Source organism: Balaenoptera physalus (assembly GCF_965194825.1).
Source record: "Balaenoptera physalus genome assembly, chromosome: 13".
Lineage (NCBI taxonomy): Eukaryota > Metazoa > Chordata > Mammalia > Artiodactyla > Balaenopteridae > Balaenoptera > Balaenoptera physalus.
The window spans coordinates 6,399,998-6,420,617 of NC_138892.1; the positions used below are offsets into that span (position 1 = coordinate 6,399,998).

The 20,620-nt window shown below is 51.1% G+C and overlaps 1 protein-coding gene and 1 long non-coding RNA gene across 9 annotated transcripts in view; one reads left to right on the plus strand and one right to left on the minus strand.

Annotated features, from left to right (window-relative positions):
- Positions 1-20,620, plus strand: part of TTLL1 (TTL family tubulin polyglutamylase complex subunit L1) — a 37,057-nt gene that overhangs the window by 13,001 nt on the left and 3,436 nt on the right. For 7 of the 8 annotated variants that reach the window (XM_082420642.1, XM_082420641.1, XM_082420647.1 and 4 more), the window contains 7 exons: positions 5,284-5,492; positions 7,172-7,352; positions 8,535-8,669; positions 9,433-9,541; positions 13,629-13,772; positions 17,363-17,449; positions 19,247-19,410. In XM_082420642.1, the coding sequence (XP_082276768.1) occupies positions 5,284-5,492; positions 7,172-7,352; positions 8,535-8,669; positions 9,433-9,541; positions 13,629-13,772; positions 17,363-17,449; positions 19,247-19,410 (1,029 nt within the window). The remainder of the gene's footprint in view (positions 1-5,283; positions 5,493-7,171; positions 7,353-8,534; positions 8,670-9,432; positions 9,542-13,628; positions 13,773-17,362; positions 17,450-19,246; positions 19,411-20,620) is intronic. The other variant, XM_082420648.1, reaches the window with a different exon arrangement.
- Positions 1-20,620, minus strand: part of LOC309641080 — a 349,060-nt gene that overhangs the window by 5,351 nt on the left and 323,089 nt on the right. The gene's annotated exons all lie outside the window — the stretch shown is intronic.

Sequence of the window (20,620 nt, forward strand, 5' to 3'; positions counted from 1 at the left end):
ACTATCTTTCTTTTCCATCTTTGTACATGCTTTGCTTTCTAAGTCGCCTCAGCCCCCCATTTGGAGACGCAGTGCATCCAGGGGTTACATGTCCAGACCCTGGAGCCAGAGCCACACGTGGCTTCAGCCCTGGCTCCTCCACTGCCGTCTGTGTGGCTGTTAGCAGAGGACTTGGCCTCTCTCTGCAAACACCGTTGTTTGAGGTTTCAAGGAAGCAGTGAAGCACAGAACTCGGGGCAGGGCCTGGCGCGTGGCGGGCGCCCCGTCAGCGCATGCCATCACTGTCCTTTGTGCACCAGCGCACCTGCCCTGGAAGCCACCTCTGCCTCTCGCGCCCTCCCGGGCTGCTCTCTTCAGGTGCCGTGACAGCAAATGCTGAGTGCCGTGATTTGTGATTTCCCGACCTGTCCCCTCTTCCAGTGTCACTGTGAACCCCTGGAGAAAGAGGACCTGGCCTGGCTTATCCCAGCATCCCCGGAGCCTGGCCGGGCCTGGGCACGGAGTAGGCAGCACCCAGCCTCCAGCTCCAGCGGTGGATGGAGAGATGACCCTAGCTTTGCTTCTGACAGCAGTGAAGTCACCTGCCCTTTAAACTGCAGCCTGGGAACTCCCTGGCGGTCCAGTGGTTAGGACTCTGCGCGTTCACTGCCGAGGGCCTGGGTTTGATCCCTGGTTGGGAAACTAAGATCCCACAAGCCAGGCAGCATGGCCAATAAACAAACAAACAAACAAACTGCAACCTAATTTCCCTTCAGGAGCGTGGACTGCAGAGAGGGAGGACGTTTATGGAGTAGTTCAGTGCCTGTGTATGGTTTAGTGTCAAGTTTACGTTCTTTCTTCTCAAAGGTAAACTGAAATCCTTTATCCAGAGCCCTGTTTCATGGGAGCTCTGAAAAGAAGGCTGAACAGGACAGTATTTTGTACTTGCTGTTTTGTGTCCCACTGCCCAGTGCTGTGGGCCCAGCAGAACTCAGCGCATTCTTTCGGCTTCTCTGGGCAGCTGGTCACACGCCAGGGATGGGGGATTTGAGTGCTTGCTTCTTCATGCCGAGGAGCGTTTTGGAGCTCTTCTTAACCAACAAGGGAATGACAGAGAGAAGAAAAGAGCTAAACAGTATGATAAGTTTGGATATTTGAGATATCTTGAGAGATCATGCTTTAAGCACTAAGTGTCCTGTCGGGTCTTAAAAATTGGTTAGGGAAGAATATTGGAAACAACTAAACATTAACTGGTCGGGGAAAGGTGAATAGATTAACCAAGTGGATTACGGTACAGCCATTGAAATAATTGTGACGATTATAAAGCAGTTTGGGAAACTGAATAACAGTAAGTGTGAAGAAAAACATGTTATGAAATTGTATTTGTATTCTGACAACAACTATGCAAAAGCAGCTTGCATGTGGGCAGGAAGTAGAAGGCGAGTGAAACAGGTGAACACTGGCTCTCCTGGAGGGGGTGATCCATTGCCAAACTGATGGTGAGTAACAAACACCACAAACTTAGGGGCTTGAAACAACAACCATTTTTTGCTGCACATGAGTTTGTGGGTTTGGCTGAGCGGTTCTTTCGGTGTGGCAGAACTTCACTGTTCCTGCCTGGGCTCACTCACACATCTACTGTCACCTGGTGGGTCATCTGGGGCTTGGCTGGTCTAGGATGCCCTTGGCTAGGACGACAGGGGCTTCTCTCCACAAATCTCTCACATCCCTCCAACCGGCTAGCCTGGGCTTGCGGTGGTGTCAGGGGCCCAAGAGGGAGGTGGTAGCTCTCAAGGCCTTTCGGGGCTAGTCTCAGAAATGGCACACCATCACTTCTGCCCTTCTTTTTGGCCAAAGAAAGGCATTAGGTCAGCCCCGATTCAAGGGGAAATATATTTTACCTCCTGATGGGAGTTGAGGGGTGGACAATTGGGATCCTTTTTACAATCAGGCTACACAGTAGGTGAACATTTATTTACAACAAAAGGTCCTTTGCTCCTTGGAGAAATGCCTGATGCTGGGCCTCAGGAAGAAATGTACAAGGTGAGCTCGGAATCGCTTGTCTTATGGGAAAGCAAGGACGTCGTCGAGGCCTGCTGGATTCACGTTAATAAAACTCAGGAGACAACTTACAGAGTTCCTTCTGCCCAAAATGGGACAACTAGAGCTTCCGTAAGAATAATTACAGCAGACTGAAACTCATGAATCATGTTTGAATCTATGAGTTCATAAAAATGCCCCCCAAAAGAACTGAAACGGAACAAAACCCCACATAATTTGTGGCACGTTAAAATGGCCACAGCGTTTTTGACACCACTTCCCTCTGCAGATGGGGTCTTTGTTCCCCTCCTCCTGACCTTGGGTGGGCTCTGTGACTGCTTTGGCCAGTGGGATGCGGTCAGTGTGATCCAGGCCTTAGGAAACCAGCAGCTTCCTCCTCCTGTGTGGGAACCCCCGGCGGGAGCCCCGAGCTGCCACGTGAGAAGCCTGACCGTCCCGGGACCGTCGTGCTAGAGAGGTTGCAGCTGCGCCCACCTTCCAGCCGTGCCTGCCAGGGTGCCAGATGTGGAAGAAGCCTTCTCGGGGCCCCCAGACCAGCCGGCTGAATCCCACCCAGCGACCTCAGTGCTGCGTGGGGCAGAGCGCTCAGCTGAGCCCTGCCCAAGTTCTTGACCCACAAAACCTCGAGATATCATAAAATGGTGGTTGTCTTAAGTAGCTAACGTTGGGTAATTGTTTTGCAGGGACAGGTTCCCAGGACACGGCTCATCACACGTCTGCGGGTGGTAGGGAACCAGCTCACTGTTTTGAAAACTGGTAAAGGGAAAGAATCACACACTTACTCAGTCTTCCCTGTAGGAACCATTCATGGGTTATCTAAATTGTTGACGCAGGGAAGTTTCTCCTTGTAGAAATATTCCTGCCAATAAATGAAGGAGGAATGAAAAAGGAGAATTTCACCGTTTTGCAACCCCTCACGACATAAGGATCTACGCCTGTGCAGGACGGAGGCCGCTGACCACAGGACAATAGGACACTTAAGTGTGGCTGGTCCAGACAGAGGTGTATGTGCCGGAGTGTGACGTACGCTCCCGTTTTAGCACGAAGAAACAAATGTAAAATTCCTCATCACAAATTTTTATGTTGGTAATATGTTGAAATGATAATATTTTGGATATATTAGGTTAAATAAGATACATTAAAATTACTTTCACCTCTTTCCTTTAACTTTTTTTTTTTTTTTTTGGCTGCGTTGGGTCTTCGTTTCTGCACGTGGGCTTTCTCTAGTTGTGGCGAGTGGGGGCTACTCTTCGTTGCAGTGCACGGGCTTCTCATTGCGGTGGCTTCTCGTTGCAGAGCACGGGCTCTAGGCGCGTGGGCTTCAGTAGTTGTGGTGTGTGGGCTCAGTAGTTGTGGCGCACAGGCTTAGTTGGTCTGCGGCATGTGGGATCTTCCTGGACCAGGGCTCGAACCCGTGTCCCCTGCATTGGCAGGCGGATTCCCAACCACTGTGCCACCAGGGAAGTCCCTCTTTAACTTTTGTTTTAATGTGACTACTAGAAAATTCACTATGTGACTCAGCTGTGGGTCACATTCTGTTTCTATTGGGCGGTGCAGCTGATTAGTCACTGACATCCCGAAGGGAGAGGCTCTCCGGCTGGATGCCACCCCGGGACGCAGCTCTGCCCCCATCGACCTGCAGCTCATCAGACCTCTAGGTCTGACTCCCAACTTACAGGAAGTACAGGGCCCTGGGGAGCATGATAAATAAGGAAGCTGTGAGAACCCCTACCTGGTGTCTTCAACAAATAAATTGCATAGAAAAAAATTAAGGAGGGGTGGGGGAGAATGTATAGATTTAAAGAGATGTGTGAGAGAGAGAACAACTAATCAGAAGGCCTGGTCCTTATTTGCAAAAGTTGTAAAAAAATATTTATCAGACAACTGGGGAGATTTGAACACTGAGTAATATTTGATGATATTTAGGAATTACTGCTCCTGGGACTTCCCTGGCGGTCCAGCGGTTAAGACTCTGCACTTCCACTGCAGGGGGCACGGGTTCGATCCCTGGTTTGGGAGCTAAGATCCTGCAAGCTGCGTGGTGCAGGCAAAAAAAAAAAAACAAAATGGAATTGGCTGTGCTCCTTTTTTTTTTTCAGTTGTGATAACAGTATAAAATAGGATATCATATAATATAAAAAGGAGTCTTTAACTGTTAGAGATTCTAACAGGAATATTTTGGATGAAATGATATGTTATCTGGGAAGTGCCTCAAAATAAGCCAGTGCTGTGAGGTACAGGCAAAGCAAGCCTGGCCTCGTGGTGACTGTTGAAGCTGGATTACGGGGTTCTGTTACACTTTTGTCTATACTTCTTCGTGTGTTTGAGCTTTCCCATAATAAAAAGTTTTTTTTTTTTTTAATCCTTTTGTTCTGATGATTATGGAATCAAAAGAAACCCTCTGGTTGGTGCTATGGGGCGGGGGCGGGTTGGGGGCAGGGAGTACAGAGAGGACCTTGTCTTGTGACTCCAGGACTCCCTTGTGGGTGCCAGCCCTTCCGTCCTTCCTGCTTCTCTGGGGGGGCGGCTAGGGAAGTCAGACAGATGTGGCAGGGAGACTGGCTTTCTTAGAGGATGAGAAGGAATCCATTTCTCTTTCAACTCTCATTTCACTGGGGGCTCCGCAGTTTAGCTGGCCTGTCAGGGGTCTCTCCAAGAATATCACATGCCAACTCAGGGTCCTTAAATAACCCCTGTTTTTTTGTTGTTTGTTTTTAATTTTTTGGGTTTGTCACGTGACACACGGGATCTTAGTTCCTGACCAGGGATGGAACCTGCACCCCTTGCAGTTGAAGCACGGACTCTTAACCACTGGACCACCAGGGAAGTCCCTGGGGTTTTGGTTTTAGGGGGTCCCTGTCCTTCCTGACTTTGGGTGCAGATATTGAGTCAATGAGTTTCCTGAGTTCAGAGTCTGACTTTCATTAGTTTGGTATCAAAATCAATGTTATCATTAACTGATAAACATTTATTGAGCATCTACTCTGTGCCAGAGAGTACAACCAATCAGGGCAGAGAGTCAAAACAGCCCCTGCCTCAGATATTTGAGGTTCAGTCAGCGGACACACAGCCTGCCGCTGTGGGCCAGGCACCTCCTGGCTCGGTGCCGGCTTGGGGACGGGTAAGCTCTGACGGAACCTGCTTCCTGGTCAGGAGTCCCCGGGCTTTAACGACACCCGCCTCCACGTGGACACATTCTGAGCTTCCGTCCTGCACATCCCTTAAGCTGTGCTTCTCTTTCAGGATGAGTGTGCAAACCATCCGCAATGTTTTTAGTGTCGAAACTGGCTACCGGCTCTCAGATGATCAAATAGTCAACCATTTCCCGAACCACTATGAACTGACGCGGAAGGATCTGATGGTGAAAAACATCAAGAGATACAGGAAAGAGCTGGAGAAGGAAGGGAGTCCTTTGGCAGAGAAGGACGAAAGTGGAAAATACCTCTACCTGGGTTTGTGTCCTTGCCACCGGCCTCACGTTTTAAATAGATAGTGGAGTATTTTCGAGTGGCACAAGACCGCGAGATGGTGCCTGTTGGCTTTGAGGGATGAACGTGTTTGTGGGCACCTCTTTCATTCCAGGCATCTCCAGAATTGGGGGAGGGGGCTCCACTTGGAATCTGAGTTTGTGTGAGTGCCTTGGGAATGTGCACAGGAGGTGGTGGGCGTGGGGGACACTCCCTGAGTTACAGACTGCCAGGAGGGATCGTTACTGTGTCCCGCAATGCCTGGGGAGCGCAGTGCATCCCTGCCCCACCTGGTGAGAAAAGCTGGGCTGTCGGGTAATTTCAGAATCCCTTTTGCACAGCTGGGGAAAAGTACATAAGTGACCTCTCTGGGCCTCGTTTCCTAATCTGATAAATGGGAATGATAACAATACCTATCTCACAGTTTGCTGTGGGGATTAAATGGTACAGGTTCGTAAAGTACTTAGCACACAGCTAAAAGAGAAAACTCATTACAGGCAGACCTCAGAGGTATGGTGGGTTCAGTTCCAGACCACCAAAATAAGGCAAATTACTGCAATGGGACTTCCCTGGTGGTCCAGTGGTTAGGACTCCACGCTTCCACTGCCAGGGGCCCGGGTTCGATCCCTGGTCAGGGAACTAAGATCCTGCAAGCTGCATGGTGTGGCCAAAAATAAATAAACAAATAAAAAGAATGAAGTTTTAAAATAAAGTGAATACCACAATAAAAGCAAGCCACATGAATTTTTTGGGTTTCCCACTGCATATAAAAGTTATCCTTATGCTAAACTGTAGTCTATCAAGTGAACAATAGCATTATGTCTTAAAAAAAAGTCAATGTACATACCTTAATTAATTAATTAATTATGTTTTTGGCCGCGTGGGGTCTTTGTTGCTGCGTGCGGGCTTTCTCTAGTTGCGGGGAGCAGGGGCTACTCTTTGTTGCGGTTCTCAGGCCTCTCATTGCGGTGGCTTCTCTTGTTGTGGAGCACGGGCTCTAGGCGCACGGGCTTCAGTAGTTGTGGCACGTGGGCTCAGTAGTTGCGGCTTGCGGGCTCTAGAGCGCAGGCTCAGTAGTTGTGGCGCACGGGCTTGGTTGTTCTGTAGCATGTGGGATCTTCCCGGACCAGGGATCGAACCCGTGTCCCCTGCATTGGCAGATGGATTCTTAACCACTGTGCCACCAGGGAAGTCCCTACATACCTTAATTTAAAAATACTTTATTGCTTAGAAATGTTAACCATCATCCAAGCCTTCAGTGAGTTGTAATTTTTTTGCAGTAGTAACATCAGAGATCACTGATTTCAGATCACCATAGCAAATATAATAATAATGAAAAAGTTTGAAATACTGCGAGAATTACCAAAATGTGACACAGAAACACAAAGTGAACAAAGGCTGTTGGAAAAATGGTGCCGATAGACTTGCTCCACGCAGGGTTGCCACAAACCTTCAGTTTGTAAAAAACGCATTATCTGTGAAGCGCAATAAAACGAGGTGTGCCTGTGTTGTACCGGGATTGAACTGCAGAAGCCCTTGCCCTGTTAGATGCTGGGCGGGGGCGTGAGGTAGTGAAACAGGCGCTGAAGAGGCAGTGGCAGCATCTTTCTGTCCGTGGCCCCCGGAGGGCTGGCTCACCGTTGTCCCTTCTCTGTTACCCTCAGACTTCGTCCCCATCACCTACATGCTGCCCGCCGACTACAACCTGTTCGTGGAGGAGTTCAGGAAAAGCCCCTCCAGCACCTGGATCATGAAACCTTGTGGCAAAGCCCAGGGAAAGGGCATCTTTCTGATCAACAAGCTCTCGCAAATCAAAAAGTGGTCCCGGGACAGCAAAACATCTTCGTAAGTGGGGGAGCCCGTTGCGTGTGCCTCCCAGCCATCTCACGTCGTCCTCAGTCTCTTGGCCACGGCCGGGGGGGGGGGCCCTCGCTTGCCTTTCCAGGTGCGCAGCATTTGTGCAGGTATACACGTGGCAGCAGGGCAAGGCTCTGTGGCCACTGTAGCGTCACCAGTCGTAGAATCTAACCTGGGGATGGTGGGTAAACTGGCGTAAGGTCACAGGAGCAGGGAGCCTCGCCGGCCACTCTCTGTCCTGAAAGCTGGGGGGAGACCCGTCCAGTCCTGGTGCTTCTGAGGTGGCGAAGGACATGCTTCACACCTGGGTGCCTGGGCTTGAACCCCTGTCTGGCACTCACCACCTGAGTAAGTTTTGTTGTATAGACTCTTAGGTTCTTCATCCAGGTAAACTGGGGACACAAATAGCACCAGCCTCACGGGGTCGAGGTGGGGATGGACCCGAGCGCCAGGCAGTGTGTGCGCTCAGTGTAAGAGAAGACCTAGGTGGCGGTCAGGTCAGGTCTCCTCTCTGGGTTGGGGGCCCCTCAGAACGGAGGACACCAGGAGATTTAGTCTAAGGCTCACTCTTGGCCTCTTCGAGGTCCTTAACTGCCGGCAAGCGCCTGGAGGCCACCATTGGTGCCATTCTTTCCGGGTGGGCCGATGGCTCCCCTGAATTCCCAGGAGTGGCAGGGATGCCTCCTTGTGTCCTGCATTTAAGTCTGACTGCATGATGCCAGCAGCCGGGGGTTCCTCTGTGGATACCCACCCACCCCCACCCTTGTTTTCTCCCCGTGAACCGGCCTCTCACTTAATGAGAGGCAGCAAGCTTGTCACCAGCCGACTAAACACCTCTGGTCTTTTTTTTTTTTTTAATTTATTTTATTGAAGTACAGTTGATTTACCATGCTGTTTTCATTTCTGCTGTACAACAAAGTGATTCAGTTATACATATATAGATTCTTTTTCATATTCTTTTCCATTATGGTTTACCGCAGGATATTTGAATATATCTCCCTGTGTTGTACAGTAGTACCTTGTTGTTTATCCATCCTATATATAGTAGTTTGCAGCTGCTAACCCCAAACTCCCAATCCATCCCTCCCTGACCCCCTCCCCCTTAGCCACAAGTCTGTTCTGTATGAGACCTCTGGTCTTTGCATCTAACCTCGACTTTGACACACCCAGGTTCATGACTCAGTCTACCAAGGAAGCCTACGTGATCTCTCTGTACATAAACAACCCGTTACTAATCGGCGGCAGGAAGTTTGACCTGCGCTTGTATGTTCTGGTGTCTACGTACCGCCCACTGCGCTGCTACATGTAAGAGCCGGAGTTTTGTTTCCATTCTTTAGACAGTGCTTTGGGAATTCCCTGGTGGTCCAGTGGTTAGGACTTGGCTTCCACTGCGGGGGGCCCGGGTTCGATCCCTGGCTGGGGAGCTAAGATTCCCGCATAATGCGCACTGTGGCCAAAAAAAAAAAAAAAAAAGACCGTGCTTTGACGCGATACTTCCTACTCCTCGGAGGCCTTGCAAGGGTTGGTCGAACTCCCTGTACGAGTAGTGCCTGGCATGTGACCCATGTTGAGTAAGGCAGTAACTTTGACGCGAATGTGAATCTTGAAAACAAAAAGCAACTCTTACCCTTACAAAGATACTCAGAGAAAGAAGCCAGACACAGAAGGCCACATGTTGTACAATTCCGTTTATATGATGCACCCAGAAGAGGCAAAACTGTAGAAACAGAAAGTAGATCAGTGTTTGCCCAACACCAGGGTTGGGAAGGGACTGTTGACCGTCGCAGGGTTTCTTTCTGGGGTGATGCAGATGTAAAATTGATTGTGGTGATGGTTGCACAGCTCTGAATATACCAAAAACCGTTGAGTTGTACACTTTATGTGGATGAGTTATATGGCACATAAATTATATCTTAATAAAGCTGTTGTATAAAAAGAACCATAAAAAATAACAAAGCAGCTGTTTAAAAAGTTTAAAACAAAAAGCAGCTCTTTTAGAGAAAAAAAAGTGTTGTATTTTGTTTACACTTGTCCTCAGAGTATTGAACTAATCTGAATTCCCACTTAGGTATAAACTTGGATTTTGCCGCTTTTGCACAGTAAAATACACCCCGAGTACCAGTGAGCTGGACAACATGTTTGTTCATCTCACCAACGTTGCCATTCAGAAACACGGGGTAAGTGCTTCTTTTCCCTTGAGCTTAAGGAAATGGACTGATTTTATGGGTTTCTTCGTTTTTCTATTTGCAGGAGGGGTTGGGTGGGTATAGGAGTTGAATTTAAGATGCCCTGGCACTGATGAGGATTTTGTGGGTTTCTTCCTTTTTCTATTTGCAGGAGAGGGTGGGTGGGTATAGGAGTTGTATTTAAGATGCTCTGGCACTGATTGGGAGGGGGAGCCCCAAATATCCAGTGTGCTTGTCCCACTGGGGGTGGGGCATTTGGAGAAAGTCCCACATTCAAGTAGTTCTGGGACCTTGGGCAAGTTAATTGACTCTCGGAGCCTGGGTCTCTCGAGTTGTAAAAGGAGATAGTATTATTACCTTGTGGGGCTTGTGGGAGGATTATATGAGAGGACTTGTGCTTGGTCATTCCGTTAAAGACTGGATACTGAGCACCTGTCTGGGTTGGTCCCATGCTGAGGGCTACAAATATGGGCAAAAACTTCCTTCACCCCTACTCTCATGGAGCCTAGAGCCTGGGGGGTGAAGACAGTCATCAAATAATCACACTGCAACTGAGATGCGCGTTCTGCAGGTAGAGATGCAGGCCTGGAGGAGCTTGGAATGAAGGAGCCTGGAGTCCAGGTGGTCGGAGGCCGCCGCACAAGTGGCCTTGAGCAGAGAGCTGAAGTCTGAGCAGGGGTTCCCTGGGTGGAGGAGTAGAAAGAGCATTCTAGCAGAGGGCACAGCACGTGCCAAGGCCCCGTGGCAGGAAGGAGCATCACAGGAGCTGAAAGGAGTCGGGGCAGCTGGAGCCCCCGAGCGAGGGGGGTGGAGTGAGAGGGCCCTGTAGAGGCCAGCGGAGGCCGGAACACAGGATGTGGTAGGTTCTGTGCAGGCTTTGGGACTACAGTCCAGTCCTGGCGAACAAGGCCTGAAGGTCTCATTTCTATAGGAAAGACTCTTCTATTTGGGTCTTGCTTGAATGGAAGCCTGAATACCCTAATCTTTTTATCATTTGAATAGAAAGAGGGTAAATATTGATAGAAAACAAGCTTTTCTGAGTAACCTACTGAAGGGTTTGGTCAGACCAGCTTGGGCCCAATCCCATGCCCATCACTTAACCTCTGGGTGACTTGGGCAAGTCACCCAGCCTCCCTCTCAAACAGGAGCCCTGGTTTTTACCTTGCTGGTCGTGGCAACTGGCTTCCCTGGGGGGCTGACCCCAGTTCACCTGCCCGTCGGGTTTTCCTGAGAGCAAACTGAGAGAGTGTTGTCGTTACAGTGTTCACAGTTAGAGGAGAAGGGGTGACTCGGCCAAGGCCTTGTTCATATGAATTTGGGAAAATGGTCTTTCAGGTGACACAGCACAGAACTTATCAGCCATTTGGGGAAAGCTGAGCATTGACGCCACACCCTTCATAGCCAAGTAGCACATTTCGTCAAGTCTGGGCGGGGGTGGGAAATGACAGTGACCGACCTCGAGTCCACTTGGTGTCCCGAGGATAGTGCATGATGTGTTGGCCTGCTAAGCCGCCTCACCCTGGGGGGGGGCCAGACTGAAATTGGGAGGGTCCCATTTGACGAGCCTTCTCAGGCCATCAAACGCGAGGTCACTATTTCCATCAATAAGGAAAAGAAACCATTCTTGTAAAAAGACGGAAGGAGAGAGCTGAGGCTGTCTTCAGCCTGGTATCTCTACATGCACCGGAAGCAGCGGTGCTTTCCATATTCTTCCTATTTCTAAATGCTTCGCTTTTTAATGTTAGAAAGAGGTTACTCCGAGAAACTTCCATTTCGCCCTTGAATGAAAGCTTCACATGGCTCTAATTTAACATTGCGTAGAGAATAGATGTTGTATTGAACACAGAAATGCTGCTGACCAGTGGATCTGCTTGCCCACGGAGGGCCCCTGGGGGCAGAGCGCCACCCCGTGCTCTGGGGCAGGATGATGAGACACATCCCTGCCCTCGGGAAGCTCAGAGTCCAGCCAGAGGGGCAGACTGCAGAGGACTGAGTGTAAGGAAAGGTCAGGAGACCTCAGTGCTGCCTTGAGAGTGCAGGGGTGGGGTTTGGGGCCTGCCAGGAGGCTGGCTTAACCATGACTGCTGGAGGGTTTCCCAGGGTGGAAGGGGAGGAGCTGAAAGAGAAGGGGTGGGTCCTGAAATGCGCAATGTTTGCAAGTTGATAGGAGAAAAATGTTCTGAGATAATTCTGATAAAATAACTTTCCTACGGCCAAAAAGCAGGCGCTTTTTGTATCATTACTTTGTATCTATACTTTTTATATCTATGCACGTGTAAGACAGTGTTTTGCATAAAGTGTATACTTTATGCCTCTGGAACTTTTTTTTTTAAGTAAACAAATTTTTCTTGATAGTGAAGAGAATCTGTATATAGGAAAAGAAAAGGTATTGCTGGACAGTTAGCCTAGTTTTTCCTATAATTTATTTTAGGGATACAGTCCTTTTTTTAGGAATACAAACACCAAGTAATATATTTGAGAGCCTGTTTGAGGTGAACAAGCTTGGGCACCTCATCTTTTAAGGCATTTTAGTAAGAACTGACATGTAAAAGGAATTTGTCTCTGGCCTTGAAAAGATGTTATTAAAAATATGGATAATTCTTTGCTTTTATATGTAAACAGAGTCTGCTTTGAGTTTGTTCCTTATTAAGCTGATTTTGTTTTAGTTCACATTTACCAACTTTATACTTAGAAAATGAAATCTCAGTCTCATAACTTTCTAATATACTTCAGTATTTTCTAGCTTTTTGCCTCCAAAGAGGCAGTGTGTGGAGAATTAATGTCCAGGGTCAGAGAAATAGAAAGAGCACTGAACTGGCATCGGAAAACCTGGGCTAAGGTCCCAGTTCTTTCACAGCCAGGATGAAAGCTTGGGCAAGTAATGGGGCCTCTCTGAGCCCGAGTCTCTCAGACAGCTGGGGCGCTGTGAGGGAGGTTCATGTGTGGGTCTCTTAAACCATCGTGCCCGGGGCACGGTGTGTCCCAGGTTGGCTTCTCCAGGAAACAGAGGCAGAGATGAGCATGCAGGAGGTTTACTGGGGCATGATGTCAGGGGCAACACCAGGAGTTGGGGGGAGCCGGATCGGGCAGAGGGGGGTCAAGTGGGGACACAGCTGCAGCAGGGGCCCCAGCCAACCTCAGCGCGCTCTGCAGCTGGGTGCCCCTGAAGAGTTGTCCCAGACGGACGGAGACAGGGGCCAATACCCGGGCACCAACCCCTCACCGGCTGTGGGCTGCCCGAGGAGGGGTTGGACTAGGCAGGTCCTTTTAACCAAGGGCAGCTCCCTGAAAGGGTCTGTGCTGCAAGAAGGAGCGCCTTGGTCTTGAAGGGGTGTCTGGGTGGCACTCCATCCACAGCATGCACTGTAGGGGATGAAGCATTGATTATGAGAACACTACAGAGTTGAGTAGAGTCGGCCCTCCATATCCCAGGGCTCCACATCTGTGGGTTCAACCAGCCTTGGGTTGAAAATATTCGGAAAGGGACTTCCCTGGCAGTCCAGTGGTTAAGACTCTGCGCTTCCGCCACAGGGGGCGTGGGTTCCATCCCTGGTTGGGGAACTAAGATCCTGCAAGCTGCGCGAAGCAACCAAACAAAGAAAATTCAGGAAAAAAAAAAAAATTCCAGAAATTTCCAAAACAGCAAAACTTGAATTTGCTGCTCAATGGCAACTATTTTTGTAGCCTTTTTGTTGTGTTTACACCAATTTACATAGCATTTACATCACATTAGGTATTATAAGTAATCTAGAGATGATTTAAAGTACACAGGAGATGGGGAGGATGTGTGTAGGTTACAGACAAATACGGTGTCATTTTATATAAGAGACTTAGGCGTCCAAGGATTTTGGAATGCAAGGGGTGTCCTGGAACCAATCCCCTGTGGATACCGAGGGACAACTGTATTTTTAAAAAATTGCATGTGTAGGAGGCCCAGATCCCCAAGGGGCAGGGCCCATCTGCTTTGTTCCCGGGTGCCTGCCCCCCCACCCCCCGCACACCAAGGGGCACCAGGAAACGCTCAAGCGCGGGGTGCCTCTGGGAGCATTGCCTGGCCCCCCCCCTTTTCTGTGGCCAGGAGGATTACAACCACATCCACGGGGGCAAGTGGGCCGTGAACAACCTGCGGCTGTACCTGGAGAGCACCCGAGGCAGGGAGGTGACCGGCAAGCTGTTCGACGAGATCCACTGGGTCATCGTGCAGTCCCTGAAGGCCGTGGCGGTGAGTCCCAGGAGCGCTGGGGGGCGGGGCCGGGAGCAGAGAGCGCGAAGGAGACCACGCAAGCCCAGCAAGAGTTCGGGATTTGGGGGTGCAGGTGGTTCTTTTGTTAAAAATAGCTGGGGTTTTTTGTTTTTTTTGTTTTTTTCTTACTTGAGGGTTTTGGGGTTTTTTTGTTTTGTTTTTTAAATTTTATTTATTTATTTATTTATTTTTGGCTGTGTTGGGTCTTCGTTTCTGTGCGAGGGCTTTCTCCAGTTGCGGCAAGCGGGGGCCACCCTTCATCGCGGTGCGCGGGCCTCTCACTATCGCGGCCTCTCTTGTTGCGGAGCACAGGCTCCAGACGCGCAGGCTCAGTAATTGTGGCTCACGGGCCCAGTTGCTCCACGGCATGTGGGATCTTCCCAGACCAGGGCTCGAACCCGTGTCTCCTCCTGCATTGGCAGGCGGATTCTCAACCACTGCGCCACCAGGGAAGCCCAAAAATAGCTGTTTTTTATGGTCTCATCTCCTACACGTCTGCCAGAGGCCAGGGTGGTCTCGGGAAGGGAGAGGGGCTGGCTCCTGGCTGGCGTTGCTGCAGCCATGGCCCTGGAACCTCTGCAGAAGGGCAGGGACCTTGTGACGTCATCATCGGCTCTTCTGTGCCCACTGAGTCGAGCATGAGTATTTTGTCATAGGTGATGCTTTGGAGATGGACTTTTCAGCAGCCTCCCTATTTTTAGGATTCCTGCTTTGCTATTTCATAGACATTTAGGGCTGGAGAGATCCTCTCTTATTTTTTACTCAAGTCTCATATCTGTTGGCTGGTTTGCAGTTTTTGTGTTTCGTTTCACCGTTCTAAAGCAGGTGTGCATCTATTTTCAAAGGAAAAGAAAAGAATAAACCCTGGAGCACCAGCATGGAGGCCGCTATTTCTGGTGCAGATACCGGTGGGCAGACTGGAGTAGCGCCCACACACTGGAGTGGAGGGGCTGTGAAAAGAGCTTCACTCGCTGGAGTCGGAAACGTGGGGAGATTGCTGTTCTGGAGAAAGTGTGATGTGGGTTTGGCAGCGAGGTGGATGTGTGTGAAAATATTTATGTGAAAGCTTCTCAGTGGAAGATTAAGGCCCTCTCCGCTCCCCCCTTTTTTTCCCCCTTTGGCCGCGCTGTGCGGCTTGCGGGATCTTACTTCCCCGACCAGGGATTGAACCTGGGCCACGGCAGTCCTAACCACTGGACCGCTGGGGAATTTGCTCTCCCATTTTTATCTTTGAAAATGCCAACTTATACTAATTCCCCTGTACGTGAAAAGCTTTGTTGAAACAACTGTGTAAAGAAAATTATGGACAGGAAAGGTGACCCTTCAGTGGACACCTTGGCTTTCCTGTGTCTTGAATCAAGCTCTTCCTGTTTCACCAAGTGCTGATGAGCCCCGCCTGTGCCTTCAGTCTGCGTCTCGGGCCCACAGGGAGGACTCGACGGGGAAAAACCCAGGGTCTAGTTAGTCTGGTTAGCTGTTGGAGAGAGGCGTCTCAGGGGCCACGTTCCACGTCTCTCACCCCACGGAAGCCATGCCTTGAACCTCGACGCTTGGGTGGGGGTCACGGTGCAGATGTGTGGGGAGTCCTGGGCTCAGATTTCAAGCCGAAGCCACCATGTGCCGCCTGGCGACGTGGCACAAGTGCCTGCCCTCTGTGGGCCTCGGGGGTCTCCTCTGTGAAATTGGGATCTCGACCCTGATGTCTCGGGCTGGTTGTGTGAACACGCTCCGCGGAGGCTAATTTACGGGCTGGGAAGGTAAATGGCAGCGGCTGTAACACAGGCGATGTGGGAGCCTTAGTGCCTCCGCTCCCGTCCTGGCCTGATTGGCAGAACTCTGAGAAACGGTTGGCTGTTTAGTCAAGAAAACCTGTGTCCTGGCCCCGGACATGCAGCCTCTCTCGAGGCTGGATCCTCCGGGCGCCTCTGAGATCTTCTCCTGGGCCTCAGCCTCCTGAGCTGAAAAGCTGTTGGGTTTCTAAGGCTCTGAGGCTTTGGGGAGCAGGGATTTATTTATGCAGTTTTTATTAATTTAGCAAATATTTGGTCACCTCGTTTTTACCAGGTTGTTGCCTTCGGGGAATCTAGGGGAGAGGCAGGCAGGGAAACAGGAGGCTGCGGTAACTCGTGAGGAGGGCCTGGTGCAGGGCGTGGACCACGTGGGGGGCCCACGGAGAAGCCGAGAGGCAGAGCTGGGGAGCAGAATGCTCAGAGGGCCAGAGACAGCGGGGCTGGGGGATGACAGAGGGTGAGTGGCTTTCCTCTCTTCCCTCTGTGCTGCAGAGGCTTTGGGGGACAGTGGTGTGTGCGCTGGCCGGGTTAGGACACCAGGCTTTCAGTGGAAATGCAGCAATTCCACTAAATTTCCACATGATGAAACAGCCCCCCAGCCTGGTTTTCCTCCAGTGAGTGGGGCTGCACTGGGCTCTCTCCCCATTCGATGTTTCCTGTTCTAAATCCAGTGTTTTAGGGAGAGTCCACGCATCCACTAACGTATGAATAGACCTCACCATCCTCACGGTCGTGTCTGTGTGCTTCCCTCGCTGTGGGGTGCATGAGAGTCCCCGGGGAGTGCGTAGCACTGCTGCTGGCTGGGCCTCTCCTGGAGGGTTTAATCCAGGCAGCTTGGGCAGCCTGGAAATCTGTGTCATAAACAAGCGGCTGGTGGGTTTTTTATGCACTTGGAGAACAGTTTTTGAAATGGAATTAAAAACTGAGAAGAAGGGACTTCCCTGGTGGTGCAGTGGTTAAGAATCCGCCTACCAATGCAGGGGACACGGGTTTGAGCCCTGGTCCGGGAAGATCCCACATGCCGCGGAGCAACTAAGCCCGTGCGCCACAACTACTGAGCCTGCGCTCTGGAGCCCGCGTGCCACAACTACTGAGCCCATGCGCCTACAGCCCACACTCCACAGCAAGAGAAGCCACCGCAGTGAGAAGCCCGCGCACTGCAACGAAAAGTAGCCCCTGCTCGCTGCAACTAGAGAAAGCCCTTGCACAGCAATGAAGACCCCAAAATAAATAAATAAATTTAAAAAATGAAACCTAAGAAAATCCAAAACTTTTAAGTAAGTGGATTTGACTTTTGACTTTTGTCACAGAGAACAGAGGTTCATAAGCTCATCCCGAGGGGTCTGTAAAGGGACTGACAGCCTGGTGGGCTCTGGGTGTGTGTGTGTGTGTGTGTGTGTGTGTGTGTGTGTATGTGTAAGCCGCACAGGCCTGAACTCTGGGTGCCTGGGCTTGGAGCTGGACTTCTGTCCACTCTGAGGACGGTCTTGTGCCGATGGAGACGTTCATTGCTGGTCGTCAAGCCTCTGATGAATGAGACGTGGAGACAGTGATTGCTTCACGAACCCCCTTTCCATCCCTGACCCTGTGGGAGAAACACTGGGAGGAAGGGGGGAGGGGGGAGGGCGGAGATGGGGAGCCGCTGGTCACAGGAGTGAGCCGCTGGCATCACTACCGTGAGGAGGGTCCTGCCGCTTTAACGTCCCGCATCTCCATGATGTGGGTCTCGGCTGGGCCCCCCAGTTCTGGCTCTGTAACCCACCGGTCCTCTCCCTGCAGCCTGTGATGAACAACGACAAACACTGCTTTGAGTGCTACGGCTATGACATCATCATCGACGACAAGCTGAAGCCCTGGCTGATCGAGGTACCCACGCGCTGCATGCCCGCGTGCCTGGTCGCCCTACACCCTCCTGGTGCCTGTGCCTCGGGCTCCGCGGCCCCAGCCAGATGTTTCCCAGGCCGGGGTGGGCGCGGCAGGACGGGGGCAGATGTTAAGGTCTGACGGTTTGCTGATGGTTGGGGACTACACACTCCTGGTCTGTCACCTCCGGCGAGCCCAGCCCACAGAGCCCGAGCCATCCTCCCCCTTCCGAATGGGTGCTTCCGGGTGAGCCCAGGTCCTGGGGCCTGGCCCTGTCGGACGCTGTTCCCATTCAGGAAAGGAGCTCACAGACCCAGAAGCCCTTGGGAGGCGGTAGCGTTCTGTCCGGAAATAAGGAGCGCTAACCTCTTGGGAGGAAGGCGTAGTTTGGAAGGAGACTCATCTGCCTGTTTCAAGGCGTAGACAGGATGTAGTGATGGCCGTTCTAGAAAGGGCGAGGTGCATACACCCTTTTCCTGATGACAGTGGCAGCGGGCGCTGGCACACCCGTCTGAGGCCCTGACACGGAGCCCACCTTGCCGGGTGGTCCTGCTTTGCTCTGCTACCAGGAAGAGGGGCTCAGGCCTCTGAGGGGCGCAGGGCTGGATGGGCGGAAAGGGTGCAGGCTCCCACTCTGGTGACTCATCTCCCCGCTAGTGCCCCTGAGTGCCGTGTCCTCTCACCACACCCATGTGGACGGGACGGCTCAGGCCCTTTAGCTCAGTCCTGTTTCCAGCCAAAGCTGAGTCACAAGAGCAAGTAGCAGTGAGTGGTCCCTTGTAGGGGAGTCAGCGGGGGCCCTGCAGGGAGCTGCCAGGAGAACCAGGTTACGGGAGGGCAAGCTGTGTGTGTGTGTGTGTGTGTGTGTGTAGATAAATGTACATACAGATAGACAGATAGGTCAGTCCTTAGGTATAACATACTTATGATTTCTTTTCCTCCATCTTAAACAGAGTAAATAACTTGAATGGAACTCAAGCTTTCCTTGATGAACTAGGATCTTAATTGTGAACATTACTTCTAAAATAATAACAGGTCTTAACTGTAGCATATTTGTAATAAGAATTACAGTATTATACGATCAGCCACGGTGGTAATTTCAGGGGCACCCGAGGTCCACCCTGCTGGCGGCACAAAGACACAGTCTGACTACTGAGGGGGGAAGCCTGAACAACTTGCACATTTGCTGTCTCTTCTCTCTCACGGCCTGAGAAAACAGCCCACCAAAGTCATTACAACTGTGCCTAAAATAAGGGTAAATAGGTACCGACTGAGGGCCCGTGGGACTTTCGGCGGAGTAAATGGCCACGTTTTAACACGTGGATTTTGTGACTTGGCTGACCTCCTCAGAGGCCTGGATGGGCTCCTCACCTGGTCAGAATGTTGCTTTGTTGGTGAGGTAGTCCTTACTCTCTCAGCAGAAGGGGTCCTTTTCCTTTTCCTTCAACCCACGATGCTGCTTGGTCAGGGCCATTGGGTCACTGATTCCAGCAAAGCTCTGGGCAGCTTTTGGTGCTGAGGACAGAGCTCATCACACAGGTAGACGCTGAAATTACGTTTGTGATGGACGTTGACCTACGATGTTTATTTGCGTGGTGACGGATTTGTAGCTTCTGTTCCTAGTCCTGTCTTTAAATATCGTTTGTATTTCACCTAACAGCTAATGAGATAGATCACGAAATGCTCCCTGAAGGTGTTAGGTATGAACAGTGTGAATCACAACCTTATCTGCGTTGCGGGGCCCTCGCTCCAGGCGAGTAAGTGGTCCAGCCAAAGGATGTGTTCTCTTTCCTCTCGTAGGTGAACGCGTCCCCATCCCTCACCTCCAGCACTGCCAACGACCGAATCCTTAAGTATAACCTGATTAATGACACCCTCAACATCGCCGTCCCTAACGGCGAAATTCCAGACTGTAAATGGAACAAGTCACCCCCAAAGGAAGTCCTTGGCAATTACGAAATTCTGTAAGTTTGTGTGTCTGTGCAGCTGGCCTCGTGTGTGTCAGATTGGGGGGCACCAGGGCCCAACTGGGATTTTCTAGGTATATGTGGACTCACTTTATCGGGTAGAGTATTTTGTTTTTCGGTGTTACGGGGTCGATCTTGTAGCAGACAAGTGCTTGCGTGCTGAACCAGGCCTCTGTCTAGTCTTGTGCCTGAGAAACATTAACAAAGCATTTGCCACGTTCACTGCTGGGGCAGCAGGAGCTGGTCACCTGCCTTGGAGCAGAGGCTGGCCACACCCTGGTCCACTCCGAGAGCTGTGTGACACTGAGGAACTAATCGATCTCTTTGAGCCTCCGTGTGTACATCTTTTTAAATGAGGATTATACGACCTGTCTTACAGCGTCGAGAGGAAAAGAGATGTAGCATTTGAGGGCTTGACACACGTGTTGTCACATTTCATTTCTCCAGCAACTTTGTGAGGTGAGGGTTGTCAATGGCTCCATCTTACACGTGTGGAAACAAAGGCTCAGAGGGGTTACGTGGCACGTTGGTAGTGACATAAAGCGGGGGAAAGTGAGAACCCATCAGGAGGGCAGTGGTCGAGCAAGTCCAATTCGTTCTCACCATAGAAGAGTGAGTGGACGTTAAAAGGACTGACCTGGGGCTGTGCCGGGGGCCCGGGAGGAAAGCGAGCTGCAGGAGAGGGTGCCTGATGTGGTCCATGTGAAACGGGCAGTGGTCCCGGTGCCCCCTCCCTCGGTGTGATGGGCATTTCCACGTGTGGTGGCTGCTCTGAGAGTGGACGGGCCAGGAAGCGTGGAGGGACACGCGTTCGGGGGTCAGCATGGACACCACCGCTGCAGGGGTGTGGGCCGGGGAAGGGGAGCCAGGAAGAGAGGGAAACAGCACCCAACCGAAGGACTGAATATGCTAGGATCACATTGCGAGATTCTGTAAAAGTAAACACGTACGTTTAACTTAGCATTTTTAAAAAATGAAGAAGTGGTGAGTGAACTTTACACAGCGCACAGATCCCAGGCTCTTGGCTGGTAGCGCGGCTGCCATGTGGACGTAAGTGTGCAGCCCGGGGAGGGTGGTCGGGAACCGAAAGGGCGACCGGTTGGCCGGTCGGTTGTGTCCTCCAGCGCGTCTGCCAGGCAGGTGAGGTAGAGAGTAGGCAGAGGGTGGACGTGCCCGGGGTGGGGTGCTCGCCAGGTGCGGGAGAAGG